Genomic DNA, 17,127 nt, shown 5'->3' with positions numbered 1-17,127 from the left:
TATCTCTAAAGCCCAACTAGCCCGCTATCTCTAAAGGATATCACGACTAGCCCTCTATCTCTAAAGGATATCCCAGCTAGCCCGCTATCTCTAAAGCCCAACAAGCCCGCTATCTCTAAAGCCCAACTAGCCCGCTATCTCTAAAGGATATCACTTCTAGCCCTCTATCTCTAAAGGATATCCCAACTAGCCCGCTATCTCTAAAGGATATACCAACTAGCCCGCTATCTCTAAAGGATATCACGTCTAGCCCTCTATCTCTAAAGGATATCCCAACTAGCCCGCTATCTCTAAAGGATATCCCGACTAGCCCGCTATCTCTAAAGAATATCTCGACTAGCCTGCTATCTCGAAAGGATATCCCGACTAGCCCGCTATCTCTAAAGGATATCCCGACTAGCCCGCTATCTCTAAAAGATATCCCGACTAGCTCGCTATCTCTATAGGATATCCCGACTAGCCCACTATCTCTAAAGGATATCCCAAACAGAGAGAATGCAAGTTGGTCCCTGTCTCAGGCAGTGAGCAGGGCCTTGTCTGTTATTTTAGACGTATCCCCCAACCAGAGCCAAGTTTACCGAGGTGTTGCAGTCTATTTTGAACTGTAACTCAACACGGTCCAAACAGCTGCTGTCCCTGACCGCCTCCTGACCACCTCCTGATTCAAGTTTGAATTTCCCCTTGTCAGCATGATGGAATGGATGGCACCCAACGGAAGACCAAGCACCCAGCGACTCCCTGCTGAACTGAATCGCTTATATAATTGTGATCTTTCTTATTCTCTCTGATAAATCGCTCTTACAGTTTAAGTTCAATCACTATGGGAAGTATGGGTCTTAAGAAAAATCTTTTCATTTGATTCACTGAATGAATCACCGGCCCTCTATTATCTCTCAATGTTACTAACTATTTAATTGGACATTTAGGAGTAAATAGTAGATGAATAGCAGGCTGTAAAATAAAACAAACTTTTTTTTGTTAAGAAAGGGTTGTCTTATGAATGACTGTCAATAAAGTTTAATTTAGTTGTATTCACATTCACAGGTAAAAGCTGAATTGCAGTGACTGTTGGATGAATCATTTTGGAAATAATTGACTCCTTGATAGATGATTATTGATATCAGGGCTCTTCCAGGCACTTGGCATTGCAGCTGGTGTAGCAAAGGTCATACACACACACACACACACACACACACACACACACACAAGCCCACGCATACTCACACACACACACAATCTCTCTCTATCACTCTCTTTCTATTTCTGTATCACAAACATCTTTACACAGGGCAGCTCTGTTGGATGAGACTCGTCCCTGGGTCCTGTCCAAAGGTGTGACCGGGCCAAGCTGGAGATGGCTGGGACACGAGCCTAATTGAGCTTGGCCCAATCACAACACACCACACTGAGAGGCTGCCCAAAATAAACACACACACACACACAGGTTGGGCTCTATTCAATCCACATCACGGATGTTCAGCTTTACAGCGTGATTGAAATTTAAAGGCAATGTTCCCGCTTTAGTGGAGACTGCATTCACAATAAATGCTGAATATGTCGACTCAGTCGGAAATTACCTTTACATTTCTATTGCGGAATCTGTACAGATTGAATAGAGCCCTTTAACGCTCTATAATTGAGTCGATTAGTATATAATATATTATATTTCTCCAAGGAGGCAATTTCCCGGTCACATTGTTTGGACAAACTCCCCAATGAGTCCTGTCTAAGATTTACTAATCTAATCTGGGTCCTGTCTATGAATTACTAATCTAATCTGGGTCCTGTCTATGAATGACTAATCTCGTCACCCAGAACCAAATCAACTATTCCAATTTGAACATTTCAATGTTAATGCTGTGTCATGACTCTCCTGTGAAGAGCTGAAGGATCAGGTTACAGTAGGTCCGCTCTACAGCGTGCTCTCTCTCATAGAGGGGGAGAGCGGGAAGTCTACTGTTTTATGACGGTCGTAAATACTGAAACTCCGTTCCCCACTCTGCCAAAAGGAAAGTTGAGAATCCCTTTGTTACCACAGAGAAAGACTTTGCAGTAGGGTAACCTCAAAAGCTTTTCTAATTGTAACGGCAGCCTTCCTCCTCTTTGTCTGAAGAGGAGGTGTAGCAGGGATCGGACCAAGACGCAGCGTAGTTGGTGCTCAACATATTTAATAATACGAACTGTGAACACTACAACAATACAAAAATAACAAAATGTGGCAAACCGATACAGTCCTAGCTGGTGCAGAGAAAACACAGAGACAGGAAACAACCACCCACAAATCCCCAACACAAAACAAGCCACCTATATATGATTCCCAATCAGAGACAACACAAAACACCTGCCTCTGATTGAGAACCATATTAGGCCAAACATAGAAACAGACAAACTAGACACACAACATAGAATGCCCACCCAGCTCACGTCCTGACCAACACTAAAACAAGCAAAACACACAAGAACTATGGTCAGAACGTGACACTAATGTAACAATATTTCTGTATTCCAACCAGTTGGAATGGTCCGTGGGTATTTAAACAATAATCTTGTCCAACATTTACTGTGTGGTGATTGAAGACGTTATAACGGAAACATTGTATCTTTAAGAGCTTTCACAATGTATTTCTCAGATTTACATCTACATGTTGTGAAACTACTTCTCACAAATATGAAGATGAAATGTGATTTTAGCCTCCAAAATGAGAATTGTCTTTCATGTAAAGTTTTTCCCAGTCAGTAACCACGCATAGACATTGGGACAAAAGGGATGGAACTGCCCTCCAAGGCGAGTGCTTATAAAGGACTCCTGACAACATTTACATTAGTCAAAAAACGCAGGGACGGGAGTTCCCACGTTGAAATGGCTGGAACTCTGAAACTTTCAACAGAGAAGAAGTACTACTTATGCCAAAGAGACCCACGGTCAGCCAGACATCACGAATGTTTAAGAAATCTACAAACTAGAGCCAAGATAACGCCGGGACGTAGTCCCCAAGTTGAAATGGATAAACTCTGAAACTATCGATCACTACTGAAGAAGTAAATCCTAGACCGTGACCTTTATCAGTCCGCAGCTGAAAATATACGTAAGTCTAGGACGAGAATACCGACAACGGCGGGAGCATCTACTCTAAGAGAACAACTCTAAGAACTACAGGGTACGTTGACGTATCCATTATAACAGAGCTACAAAGGACACGGCGACCAGAGTTAAACAACCAGAGACTCTCTGATGAACTAATATCCAGCAGACGGACCGGCAATCGCAGAGTGGGACAGCAAGACCTACACTCGTAAATATGTAAATTGCAATTTTTTCCCGAATGAGCGATTGTTCATGTTCAAGGTATTAGCAATTTCTATGAGTGTAGTTATCAGCACTGAGTTTCCCACTCTTGAGCTGTCCCCACCCCTTTCCTTTGTCTACCAAGCCGTCATATCGGCTTAGCCCACTAGGGACTTTTCTATCATGTCAGTAACCAATGTATGACCAATTGTGTGTGTTTTTATGTAATTCTGTGATTGATTAGATTGATTAGTTAGTAAATAAAATAATTAAGCCAATTTGTATATCGCTGATTCCTGATTTATGTTAGGGTTCGTGCAGATATCCAAGGGTGTGCAACTTTCAGTAATGAGACTGATGAGGTAATAATACATTAATGAGTGACTGTAGTCGATAAGATATGAAAATATCGGAAGAGTTAATTCGGGAAATAAATACTCTTTAAACATTTTCCCGTGGTGCCCCGACTTCCTCGTTAATTAAAGTTACATGATTAGTTTAATCGTGTTATTAAATGACACATAGAGAATTGATTTGATAATATACAGTCTTCACATTTAATGATAGTCAACGCTATGACAGATGTTACAAGAGACTAGTGAATGATTGACTCGTTACATAGAGTCTGAACCGACGGAGTGAAATCTAGTCTAGCCAGGGGAAAGATCATCCAGTCTGTCTGAGCTCAGACAATGGAGAGGAGGAGGGGTCTGTCCTCAGTTTAACACGTCAAGGGGAAACCATCTGTGGGAATCCTCCTGGAGCAATCGCTTTATCAAAACACAAGTACAAGAGAGTAAGGGAGGGAATCCGTAGTGAAGGGTGGGATGAAAGAGAAAGAGAACAGTGGAAATGGGGATGCATTATGGATGAGATATGGAAGGAGGGAGGGAGAGAGTTTGGCATATTTAGAGAAATGTGTCTGGTTTCTGTGTCAGTGAAGATCAGCACCCCCGATGGGTTTTGGGTTTGTCTTCGTTGTCACCTCTAAGGGAGTGGGTGCGTGGGTGGGTGCACTCTGTGTGTGTGCTTACAGAACCTTTAAAGTATCAACTGTGTAAATGTGTAATGTTGAAGTAAAGTTGTCTAGACACAGTATGTGGAGGTTTAAGTTTTTGTGCTGTATTTATTGTCGGTATGCATATGTGTGTGTGCTTGAGTATAGCATGTATTGTGTGTTTTTTATACAGTGTGGTGCTGTTGTTAACGTGTGTGTGTGTGTGTGTGTGTGTGTGTGTGTGTGTGTGTGTGTGTGTGTGTGTGTGTGTGTGTTCGGGTCTTTATTGATCCCCTATCCACCCACTGCCAGAGTGTTGTAGCGTTGCCTGGGAAGCTTTAGCTAGCTGTTTCTCTTTCTGCTGTGTAATACTGGCTGGCTCATCTGCTTAGAACACTGTGTTTTGACAGCACAGGGAAGATTCCTCTAGTTTCTGACACTGAGACAGCGTAGCTGAAATTGTGTGTGTGTGTGTTCATATGTCTATGTGTCTGCATGCGTGTGTGTGTGTGTGTGTTGTGATTTGCTCATTTCCTGTCGGTTTTTGTGTTTCTTGACAGGCCTGTCAGAGTCGTGCCTGGATGAGCTGGCCCTGGAATCCCTCATGCCTCTTCAGCTGCTTCAGAACTACATCTTCCTGGTACACACGCACACACACACGCACACGCGCGCACGCACACACACACACACACACACACACACACACACACACACACACACACACACACACACACACACACACACACACACACACACACACACACACACACACACACACACACACACAAATAATATTTCTAAATGTTGTTATAAAACTAGAGTTATACTTGCCTCATTCTGTTCAGTAATCTTGGATTATGCTGCTCCACAAGGTCAGTCACAGGAAGACACTGCTCCCTTAGGAACAGATCTAGGATCATCATCTGGGCCAGAAAACACAAAACTGACACAACTAAGATCCGTGGTTGTGGGCGACTTCATTCTGTTATTTCTGTATCTGTGTTCCTCCAGGTGTCTGGCCCGGCTCTGGAACATAGTGGTGGTCCTTCACGTGGAGTAGGCCATCGTCTCCAGGGTGACACCGGGTATCACCTAGCAAACGCCGCCTGAGCTCGGGCCAGCGAGCGGTGGTCAAGGCTGCTCTCAGTATCCTGGTCAACAAAGCCGTCCTGCAGGGATGCCCTCTGCCACGGCACACTCCGTGGCAGAGGGCATGGGTACACACAGTGGGTACACACTCCACTATTGCCTGAATTACACTATAGGGTCGACCCGACCTGTAATGGCTCAGATAGTTTCTTTTCACATTGTTCTTTCCAGCACGGGTCCAGCAACTATGGTGGATGCGTTACGAGGCCAGCTCAGTACAGCTCGGCTTGCTTGGATCGGTTTGGCCCTATAGTGTTCATCTGGATTGAATTTGTGTTTGTCTTATGTATTTTGGATTGATGGATGATGGGAGGAAGGTAGATTGGTAATTGTATAGGTGGATAGAGAGAATAGTTTAATAGTCCTAAATGTCCATGTGTTTCCCTCCTCATCAGAGATTAACAGGCACCTGTTGAAGTTCCGAGGTGGGACCTTCCCTCTCTCAACCATTGGCTCTTGTAAAGGGGGCGGCAGCAGGAAGGGGTAGGACAGTAGCATGTGGAGATGAGCCAATACCAGCCCACGAAAGAAGGGAAACCCCGCCTCCAACTGGAGCTGTGGAGATTCTCTCAGAGAAGGTAGGATAAATCAGTGTTTTTCACTACTGTTGTAAAGTTTACCCTACCTTTTGAGTTTGAATAGCCATAATGATTATTCATGTTGTCCTTTTCTTGCCTGCAGGGTCATTGTCCAGCACTGATGTCCTCTTCATCAGCAACGGCAATACTCCGAGGTCAGTGATGTTAACCTGAGCCGTTCATTTGACACTTTTGGGAAGTATCCATTTAGTATTGTTTTCCAGTAAAATTAGTTTATATGATGCAACCACTAGTATGTTATTGATATCATGTAGCATGCTGTGTTCTAGCCTCGATGAAATGTGACCAGTGCCTAGATTTGGTCTTAAGTAGCAAAATGATGGTGTTTTTTATATTGGATAAAAGTAGAGACTCAGAGCTAGAAAATTGTATATTATACACTGCAGTTGAGGAACAATGGGAAAGTAATTCTGCCTTGAAAGTTGATAAACTTGTAACCTCACTGGAGAGCTCTTCTTCGTCTACTCCCATTCAGGATCATTCACACCCTCTTAAGCCTTAACCCCACCCATCTCTTTAAGGATTCACATGTGAGGTTATGTACTTAACAGAGTCAGTAGTTTAGTAAACAACCAAAGATTTCAAGACTTAAAGTGGTACAAGTAGTAGCCTCCAATAAGGATAAACTCCAGGTAAAAATACACTTGATCTAGTCCTTGGTCTATATCCTATTTTGACTTTGGTGCAGGTCATGTTGTTCTTTACATTACCGTCTCTGGTAAACACACTATATCAAATAATATATACGTTTATTTGTCACATACACAGGATACAGAAGGTGTAAACGGTACAGTGAATTGGTTACTTGCATAGTAGCAATATCAAAAACAGAAAGTGTCCAGATTTTAAAAAAAATAGATGATGCTTACCAGACACACTTGTCTAAATTGATGGGTCATGTGAAGGAAATGCTATAACCACCCCTCACCCACATCTAGCTAGGTGGATGGGTCACTATTGTCTAGACATGTACACATGTTCATGAAATACAATAGATGGCTGTAATCACCCCCAGACACACCTGGCTAACTTGATGGGTCATGTAATCATTTGGCTTATTGTTGTAGACATGTAGCTGGCTAGCTAAACAATGAACCGGCATAATCCCATCTCATACTACTACCAATACAAACATTGTCATAGCTGTAGTATGAATCTGCAGGTAGCTAAAGCTAACCAACTAGGTTCAATGTTAGCTAGCTAACATTAGGCTATAATTAGCAATGCAAATGGATTTCTGATTCAAATAACATTACTACACAGCTCGAACACGTAACGTTAGCTAGGTAGCCAGCTAGCTAACATATGCTTTAACTTGCAATGAAAATGACTTTCTGACAAAATTATAAACTTCTAATATTTGAAAATGTAGCTAAACTTTTACCCGTATACATGGATGAATGCTTCACCGCAGACTGGAACCATTTAACTTGTTTGGCCAGCATTGTGTCAAGTCACTCCGGTTCACATTGACCATGGCATGTGCAGAAAGTAGCCCATCACTTTTTGCAACTGATTTGTCGAGATCGCCTACTAAATTTAGGGCATTGATGTTGTTGCGAAAAGTAGCAAAACTTTTGTAGTTCTCGATTGGCTAACGTTCTATTGTTAAAAAAGTACACGGTAGAAAGGACTATCAACACATACTGAACAGCTCATGTTATAGACTGAAGCATTCTACATGACAGACCAATACAAACTCATCTCCCGGCATGTCCAGCCCATCAATTATCTCAGCCAATCATGGCTAGTGGGAAGGTTCCTGACTTTGTCCATTGCTAAACCAACTAGGCTCTTAATTTAACAATGGTATCCGTATTTACGGAAGGAATACAAGTTTGTTATTAAGGCACATGAAAGTTCACGTTTCAGAAGGCATTTCTGCCCAAAAACGCAGTTTGATAAAAAATAAATGTTTGCATTCAAATGCCTCTCTTTTGAGGTAGTGACTTGTGACATACACATAGTATCCTGAAACGTGTCACAAATGTGTGATAGAATGGAGTATTGCTGAGACCATCCAGCAGGGGCCAGTGTAGTGTAGTGTTCTGATCTTGTACTGTACTGATGAGCATTCTGTACTGTAGTGTGATTGTACTGATATTGTACTGTAGTGTTATTGTACTGATGTTGTACTGTTCTGTACTGTGATTGTACTGATGTTGTACTGTACTGTAGTGTGATTGTACTGATTTTGTACTGTAGTGTGATTGTACTGATGTTGTCCTGTACCGTAGTGTGATTGTACTGTACTGTAGTGTGATTGTACTGATGTTGTCCTGTACTGTAGTGTGATTGTACTGTAGTGTGTTTGTACTGATGTTGTACTGTAGTGTGATTGTACTGATGTTGTACTGTAGTGTACTGTACTGTGATTATACTGATGTTGTACTGTAATGTACTGTAGTGTGATTGTACTGATGTTATACTGTAGTGTGATTGTACTGATGTTGTACTGTAGAGTGATTATACTGATGTTGTACTGTAATGTACTGTAGTGTGATTGTACTGATGTTATACTGTACTGTACTGTAGTGTGATTGTACTGTACTGTACTGTACTGTAGTGTAGTGTGATTATACTGATGTTGTACTGTAGTGTGATTGTACTGATGTTGTACTTTCCTGTACTGTAGTGTGTGATTGTACGGATGTTGTACTGTAGTGTGATTGCACTGATTTTGTACTGTAGTGTGATTGTACTGATGTTGTACTGTAGTGTGATTGTACTGATGTTGTAGTGTAGTGTGATTGTACTGATGCTGTACTCTACTGTAGTGTGATTATACTGTACTGTAGTGTGATTGTACTGAGGTTGTCCTGTACTGTAGTGTGATTATACTGTACCGTAGTGTGATTGTGCTGATGTTGTCCTGTACTGTAGTGTGATTGTACTGATGCTGTACTGTACTGTAGTGTGATTGTACTGATGTTGTCCTGTACTGTAGTGTGATTGTACTGATGTTGTCCTGTACTGTAGTGTGATTATACTGTACCGTAGTGTGATTGTACTGAGGTTGTCCTGTACTGTAGTGTGATTATACTGTACTGTAGTGTGATTGTGCTGATGTTGTCCTGTACTGTAGTGTGATTATACTGATGTTGTCCTCTACTGTAGTGTGATTATACTGTACTGTAGTGTGATTGTGCTGAGGTTGTCCTGTACTGTAGTGTGATTATACTGATGTTGTCCTCTACTGTAGTGTGATTATACTGTACTGTAGTGTGATTGTGCTGAGGTTGTCCTGTACTGTAGTGTGATTGTACTGATGTTGTCCTGTACTGTAGTGTGATTGTACTGATGTTGTCCTGTACTGTAGTGTGATTGTACTGAGGTTGTCCTGTACTGTAGTGTGATTATACTGTACTGTAGTGTGATTGTACTGATGTTGTCCTGTACTGTAGTGTGATTATACTGTACTGTAGTGTGATTGTGCTGATGTTGTACTATATTGTGTGTGATTGTACTGATGTTGTCCTGTACTGTAGTGTGATTATACTGTACTGTAGTGTGATTGTGCTGATGTTGTACTATATTGTGTGTGATTGTACTGATGTTGTCCTGTACTGTAGTGTGATTGTACTGATGTTGTCCTGTACTGTAGTGTGATTATACTGTACTGTAGTGTGATTGTACTGATGTTGTCCTGTACTGTAGTGTGATTATACTGTACTGTAGTGTGATTGTGCTGATGTTGTACTATATTGTGTGTGATTGCAGTGTTGTAGATGGGGACCATGTGAGTCTGTGTTCTTACAACAAGACTGATCTGATCAGGGAGTTACAGATCATGTTCTCCAGCAAGTCAGAGCCAGACATCAGCAAGGTACCATGCACGCACGCACGCACGCACGCACGCACGCACGCACGCACACACACACACACACACACACACACACACACACTTTTTCTCTATCATTCTCTTTCTCACACACATACCATGAGGTTGACCTTTTCTGCCGGGTGTATTTCTATGTGTTGCAGATTGCTCAGTCCAAGGAGGACTTCATCGTCTTCTCTGGCTCTCCAAATGGACAATCTCCCCGCCGCAGGACCGACCATGAAGCAACCGCTCGACCACAGTTGGTGAGAAAAGTGCATTCGGTTAGAGGCTGTAGTATTGACAGATGGTCAAAAGGAGGTTTAACCGAACTAATGCACTGGTTATGGTTTTACAGGCTTTTATTCCAGCCTTGCACTAACTCAACTAATTAACCTCACTTAGTGCAGGTCTAGAACAGAAATGTGAACTGTCTGGTGGTCCCCCATTAGAGGGTTGGGAAACACTGGTAAAGAGGCCCTCTTGCTTATCTGTCTGTCTGTACCCCTTTACAGACCGGCAGCCGTCACTCCACCCCCATCCCTGCCTTAGGCAGCCTCTTGCAACAAGAGGCGATCGACGTCCTACCCATATCCCAGCTCCCTGTCTCCAGCAGCAAGGGACAGCAGCCACTAGCCAGCAGCAGCAGCAGTGCCTCCGCACCACGAACACCCACTACGACCACTAACTGCAACGCGAACAGAATTGAACCAAGCAGCAGCAGCAAAACAAGGCAGGCCCCAACCAGACACAACAACAACAACGACGAAAACAACCAACAACACAAGGAAATCTGGATCCTACACCGAGACCTGCATGAAAACAACAACCATACCAAGTACTAGATGAACTCCCTTTCTCATCTTTTCCTCTTCCTTCACCTTCCTTCCTTCCATCCTTCCTTCCTTCCTTCCACTCTGCTTTGATCCCTCCATGTTGTAAAGTTAGGGTTAATGACGACCTTTTAGTATTTGTACTTGTTATCCGTACTTGTTACACTGTATAACAATTGTGTACTTGGGGACCATAGTTTTATGATATTATACAGTATTTAAGTATTGAAAGAAGTAAAAAAAAAAAAAAGAGAAATTCGCAGGGAATTATGTCAAAAGAAAAATAAGTACTTAAAACAGGTTTTACCTTTTGGGGTGAAAGAAAAGAAACAGGAAATTTTTTGCTATTACGTATTTTCGAATATTCAAGTGTTTTATGTTTAAATAGTTGCAAGGTTGGTTTAAGTACTGTTGAAATGAATAAAGGTTTTACCAAATATTTGTAAATAAGAACAATTAGTAAAATTAATGGTATATAGATTGGTGTATGTGGTATTAAGCTTGTACAGTGAAGAACTCAAAAAGATAAGTGGAAGAAAAAAAAACTTGTATATATGTCTGTAATAATAAGAGAATTTGGTTAATCATTTTTCACTTGTTTCAAAGTGATTGGAATGTGGCAATAAGTAAAGATAATTGCAAACACAGGACATTTTCTTTCTTTTGACTATGAACCATAAATAAATACTTTAAACTACCCAGAATTCCATCCGAGTCACGGCTCGATTCACCTTTGACCTCTAAGTGGAGCCCGATATAAATTTCAAAGCAGCACGTTTTGTTCGTTTTTTTTTTTTTTTTAAACGTTTTATTCATTTATTTTGGGAGGGGGGGGGTGTGTTATTTTGAATGGCCATTGTTGATTTATGTACAGGATATATTTTAGTCAATCTTTGGTGTTCTGTATGATAGCTGTCTGAAGTTTAAAGAAATGTACTGGTTCCTTTAAGCACAACCATTAAAACTGCACTGTCAACCCCAAGTCCTCCACCTCTTGTCTTCTTATACCAGACCACTCTCCACTGTTAATTTAAAATACAAAACTTGTCAAGGCTTCATAGAGCATACATAAAGTACAAGATGCTTCACAAATTATTTATAAGGGAAAGCAGTAACACTTTACTTCAAGACCGCAGGTGTAATTCTCTATAACTTGGGTCATGTTAATGGGAGAAATTCATGGAATAAAAAAAAAACACCTTAATTACACAGAAGCCATGTTTATACCTGGTGCTAACATGGGTCCTATGTCCTGATCTTGTCTACATTCTGATTGTGCCCACATTTCCAGAAATGTGTCTACAACACATGGTTTTAAAATTCAGGTTATCCATCCACTGTGTCTGCATTGTGACCAGATATCCTGGTCCCTTCCTTTATGCAAATTATTTCAGAATGTGGACAAGATCAGGACAAATGGCGCAAGTTAGAACCAGGTATAAAATGGGCTAGAGGGTATCCAAGACCAGAGGAAAAACACTGTCTTACCAATGACCACTCACAAACTTTTTTAAAAATCGTTTTACTGGAAATATAATCAATTGAAAACAAAATATTCTTGATTCTGGAAAAACAAAACACGTCGTTTATACATTTTTGGACATGTGTGTCCCTTTCCTATGAATAAGAAATAGCTTTGTTTTTTCATTTACACTGTAAAAAAATCTGCCATTGTCACAATTAGAATTCAGTCTGACCAGTAACCACAGTAACAAAGAGCGAGCTTGACAAATCACATTTCAAAAAGCGGGTTTCTTTTTTCTTTCTTTTTTTGCATTTGATCATTTATTTTCCTTGCTATTAACCCGCCAGGCCACCATGAAAAAATTAAAGAGTACCTCAGGTTTCTTTAAAGTGCATACAAATGGAACAAATAAGGCTACTTCAGGTTAATCACTTGTCCATAGCATCACCCATCATTCTCATTCCTGTTTTGTGTATTTACAGCTTTGAATATAAGTTGCCCTGAGGCACTAACCTTAAGCATTGAGAGGGAAACAAAACTCAGATCAGTGTCTGTGGGCAACTTCATCCTACTCTGTATTTACAGGCAGCTTTCCATTGGGGTTAGGGACCCTATACTTTTTACAATCTTGGCCAAAAAGTATGGTTTATATTCAAACAAAACTGGCATCCCAATGTTATTAAAGTTCAACAAAACCTCCCTCTGGAAACACCTGGATGGTGTTTTTGATTGAACAGAGCCATACCTGTACCAATAAGGACCACATCTCACATTCACACTGTTATCATCTACACTAAAGGGAACTTAGCTCTTTCTCAGGATGCAAGGAGTTGTATGAAAAGACAAACTATCTCCTTACCTCCGTCTCAACCATATTGGAGGAGAAGGTCCAAGGTCCCTCCTCCCAGGCCTACTTCTCCAATGTGTTTTGAAAAGGAGTCGAGGAGAGAGGATGCAAGGAAACGAGGAAAGTTCAATTGAGAAATAGCATTTCAGAAGACAAAATGTCATCCAGTTAATCAGGTGCTCCTCCTTACAGACGTGTGTCCTGGACCTCGTCCTCAGCCTCCTCTTGCAGGGCGGTGATCTTAGACTGCTGGGATTGAGGGGGTCGCTTGCTGGAGTTGAGGCGGTGCAGGGGGAAGAGTTTGAGGCGCTCAGCAGCACTTATGGCCTGCTTCAGGTGGCTGGTCTCGTTCAAAAGCTTCTGAATGGAGTCATACCGCTTCATAGAACTGCCCTCGATCATCTGGAGGGGAGGGAAGGGGAGGGGGGAGAGGCGAGAGGGAGGGGAGGGGAGGGATGAGTTGGTAGGTTCCAATGGCTACATGCGTTAGACCAGGGGTGAAAGTAGATTTCATTTTTTACAGGTACAGGAAACCCAAGTTCTTGCATGCATTTTTTAATACTACAAAAATAACAGGGTAGCCTACGCTGCTGACACTGACAAACAGATCAATAAAAAATATGTTGTCTGATCCATATAATTGCCTTACGAAAAGGGAAGATACAAATACAATATGACGTCCATCTAACCTGGAGGAGGAAATGATTGTCCAAAAACAAACAAAAGTGGCACTGACCCAAGACAGTGAATATGCACACTCACCGGGGATATTTATTATTTATTTATTTTTAAATTCTTATTTACAATGACGGCCTACCGGATATGGACGATGCTCTCCGCTGGTGCCAATAAACATTTAAAAAGTGGTGAACAAACAGCTAAAAAAAAAAAAAAAAAAATATTGACTACGTCCGTCTTAGCTCGCTCATTAACGTCTTAATCGAAATTACGGAATGCCTCTTATCCACTCGTTGTCCCCTTATGCCATTGTTTGTACAATTCAATTGTCACTAGAAACCACATTTGTTTAAGCATGTCAGCCATATCGGCTATGTTCTTTTTAAAGGCAGTAAATGAGGCTGAATGAACTGTTTCGCTGCCAGACAAGGCTCCGCTGAAAGCCAGGTGTAGAAGTGGTAAGGTTTTGGGACTCTGCTGTTGGAGCAGCTTTATATAGGCCCTAACAGTTTGTGGGCACCGTTTGTCACCGTTATAGTCCAATTAATGTATTGTTTAGTGTTGTGTTGTATAGGGGCTTGTCTGGCATTCATCAAAAGAAAATGGGGGGAGTTTGCCCCACCAAAATGTACATGCTAAAATGGTCATTAGGTTTACACTTGAATTGATGCATCCAGTGTGTCCACAGGCGACTCAGTCTCGGCCTTGACAAAATGTAAGCGTTCTCCTCAAACCACAACGCAATTTGGAACGTATTCCAGTCAATTCACAAATTTTTCATGCAGCTGACATGCAGTAATGTTCAGTAATGGTGTAATAGCCTCTCGTTTTTGGGCATGTTGTATTAATTGTGATAGGCTCACCTTTTACAGGTACAGCGTACCCGCACTATTTATTTTTCTGGGACATGGTACCGGGCCATACCGTAGACTTTCACCCCTAGGTTAGACTGAGCATACAAACCACAGTAAAACTGCTGCCAATGTGGTACAGTAAAGCGCTAAAATGACCACACTAGGTTGTGTAATGCAGGGAGAATGAATAATGCTGGTTGTGTAATGCAGGGAGAATGAATAATGCTGGTTGTGTAATGCAGGGAGAATGTAAAAATGTTCCAGTGTAGAGCACCTGTAACGGCTGTCGTCTTCCTCTTCCTCGGACGAGGAGAGGAGAGAAGGATCGGTGGACCAATACGCAGCGAGGTATGATGACATAATGATTTATTGAAAGGACGAAGACGAACACGAAAAACTAATACTTGAAATTTACAAAATAACAAACACGACGTAGACAGACCTGAACATGGAACTTACATAACTACACGCAGAACTCACGAACAGGAACAGACTACATCAAACGAAACGAACAGCCAAAACAGTCCCGTGTGGTGCACATATACAGACATGAAAGACACAGGAGACAATCACCCACAAACAAACAGTGTGAACAGCCAACCTATATATGGTTCTCAATCAGAGGAAAACGTCAAACACCTGTCTCTGATTGAGAACCATATAAGGCTAATTACAAGTGACCTAAACAATGAAACACAAAACATATAATGCCCACCCCAACTCACGCCCTGACCCTCTAAACATATACAAAAATAACATAAAATAGGTCAGGAACGTGACATAACCCCCCCCTCAAGGTGCGTACTCTGGACGCACTACCAAAAGTCTAGGGGAGGGTCTGGGTGGGCATCTGACCACGGTGGTGGCTCAGGCTCTGGGCGTGGTTCCCATCCCCTCTTAGTCACTACCCGCTTTCGTAGCCTCCTCAAAATGACCACCCTCCATATAACCCCACCTAAATTAAGGGGCATCACCAGGATGAGGGGCAACACCAGAATGGGGGGCACCACCAGACTGGCTGGCGGATCCTGGCTGGCGGAAGGTTCTGGCGGATCCTGGCTGGCTGGCTCTGGCGGATCCTGGCTGGCGGAAGGCTCTGGCGGATCCTGGCTGGATGACGGCTCTGGCTGGTCATGGCTGGATGACGGCTCTGGCTGGTCATGGCTGGCTGACGGCTCTGGACGCTCATGGCTGGCTGACGGCTCTGGACGCTCATGGCTGGCTGACGGTTCTGGACGCTCATGGCTGGCTGACGGCTCTGGACGCTCATGGCTCACTGACGGCTCTGGACGCTCATGGCAGGCTGACGGCTCTGGACGCTCATGGCAGGCTGACGGCTCTGGACGCTCATGGCAGGCTGACGGCTCTGGACGCTCATGGCAGGCTGACGGCTCTGGACGCTCATGGCAGGCTGACGGCTCTGGACGCTCATGGCAGGCTGACGGCTCTGGACGCTCATGGCTCGCTGACGGCTCTGGCTGCTCATGGCTCGCTGACGGCTCTGGCTGCTCATGGCTCACTAATGGCTCTGGACGCTCATGGCTCACTGGCGGCTCTGGCAGATCCTGTCTGGCTGGCGGCTCTGGCAGATCCTGTCTGTTTGGCGGCTCTGGCAGATCCTGTCTGGTTGCCGGCTCTGGCAGATCCTGTCTGGTTGGCGGCTCTGGCAGATCCTGTCTGGTTGGCGGCTCTGGCAGATCCTGTCTGTTTGGCGGCTCTGGCAGATCCTGTCTGGTTGCCGGCTCTGGCAGATCCTGTCTGGTTGGCGGCTCTGGCAGATCCTGTCTGGTTGGCGGCTCTGGCAGATCCTGTCTGGTTGGCGGCTCTGGCAGATTCTGTCTGGTTGGCGGCTCTGGCAGATCCTGTCTGGTTGGCGGCTCTGGCAGATCCTGACTGACGAACGGCTCTAGCGGCTCCTGACTGACGAACGGCTCTGACGGCTCGGGACAGACGGGCGGCTCTAATGGCTCGGGACAGACGGATGGCTCAGATGGCGCTGGGGAGACGGATGGCTCAGATGGCGCTGGGGAGACGGATGGCTCAGATGGCGCTGGGGAGACGGATGGCTCAGATGGCGCTGGGGAGACGGATGGCTCAGATGGCGCTGGGGAGACGGATGGCTCAGATGGCGCTATGGAGACGGATGGCTCAGATGGCGCTATGGAGACGGATGGCTCAGATGGCGCTATGGAGACGGATGGCTCAGATGGCGCTGGGGAGACGGATGGCTCTGGCCGGATAAGGCGCACTGTAGACCTGGTGCGTGGTGCCGGAACTGGAGGCACCGGGCTAAGGACACGCACCTTCATGCTAGTGCGGGGAGCAGGAACAGGGCACACTGACCTCTCGAAGCGCACTCTGTGCCTGGTGCGTGGTACCGGCACTGGTGGCACCGGGCTGAGGGCACGCACATCAGGACTAGTACGGGGAGAAGGAACAGTGTGTACAGGGCTCTGGAGATGCACAGGTGGCTTAGTGCGTGGTGCCGGAACTGGAGGCACTGGGCTGGAGACACGCACCACAGGGAGAGTGCGTGGAGGAGGAACAGGGCTCTGAAAACGCACAGGAAGCCTGGTGCGTGGTGTAGGCACTGGTGGTA

At 43.9% G+C, this 17,127-nt stretch overlaps 1 protein-coding gene and 1 pseudogene across 1 annotated transcript in view; one reads left to right on the top strand and one right to left on the bottom strand.

Moving 5' to 3' along the window:
- Positions 1 to 11,666, top strand: part of LOC139584680 (cortactin-binding protein 2-like) — a 104,438-nt pseudogene extending 92,772 nt beyond the window's left edge.
- Positions 11,667 to 12,187: 521 nt separating this feature from the next.
- Positions 12,188 to 17,127, bottom strand: part of LOC139584368 (cystic fibrosis transmembrane conductance regulator-like) — a 59,618-nt gene continuing 54,678 nt past the window's right edge. The window contains exon 29 of the mRNA XM_071416103.1: positions 12,188 to 13,398. Within this exon, the coding sequence (XP_071272204.1) occupies positions 13,183 to 13,398 (216 nt within the window). The 3' untranslated portion in view covers positions 12,188 to 13,182. The remainder of the gene's footprint in view (positions 13,399 to 17,127) is intronic.

The sequence above is a fragment of the Salvelinus alpinus genome, chromosome 9 (genome assembly GCF_045679555.1).
Source record: "Salvelinus alpinus chromosome 9, SLU_Salpinus.1, whole genome shotgun sequence".
Taxonomy (NCBI): domain Eukaryota; kingdom Metazoa; phylum Chordata; class Actinopteri; order Salmoniformes; family Salmonidae; genus Salvelinus; species Salvelinus alpinus.
The sequence above is the reverse complement of the archived record's forward strand: the minus strand, read 5'-3'. Positions and strand labels throughout refer to the sequence as shown.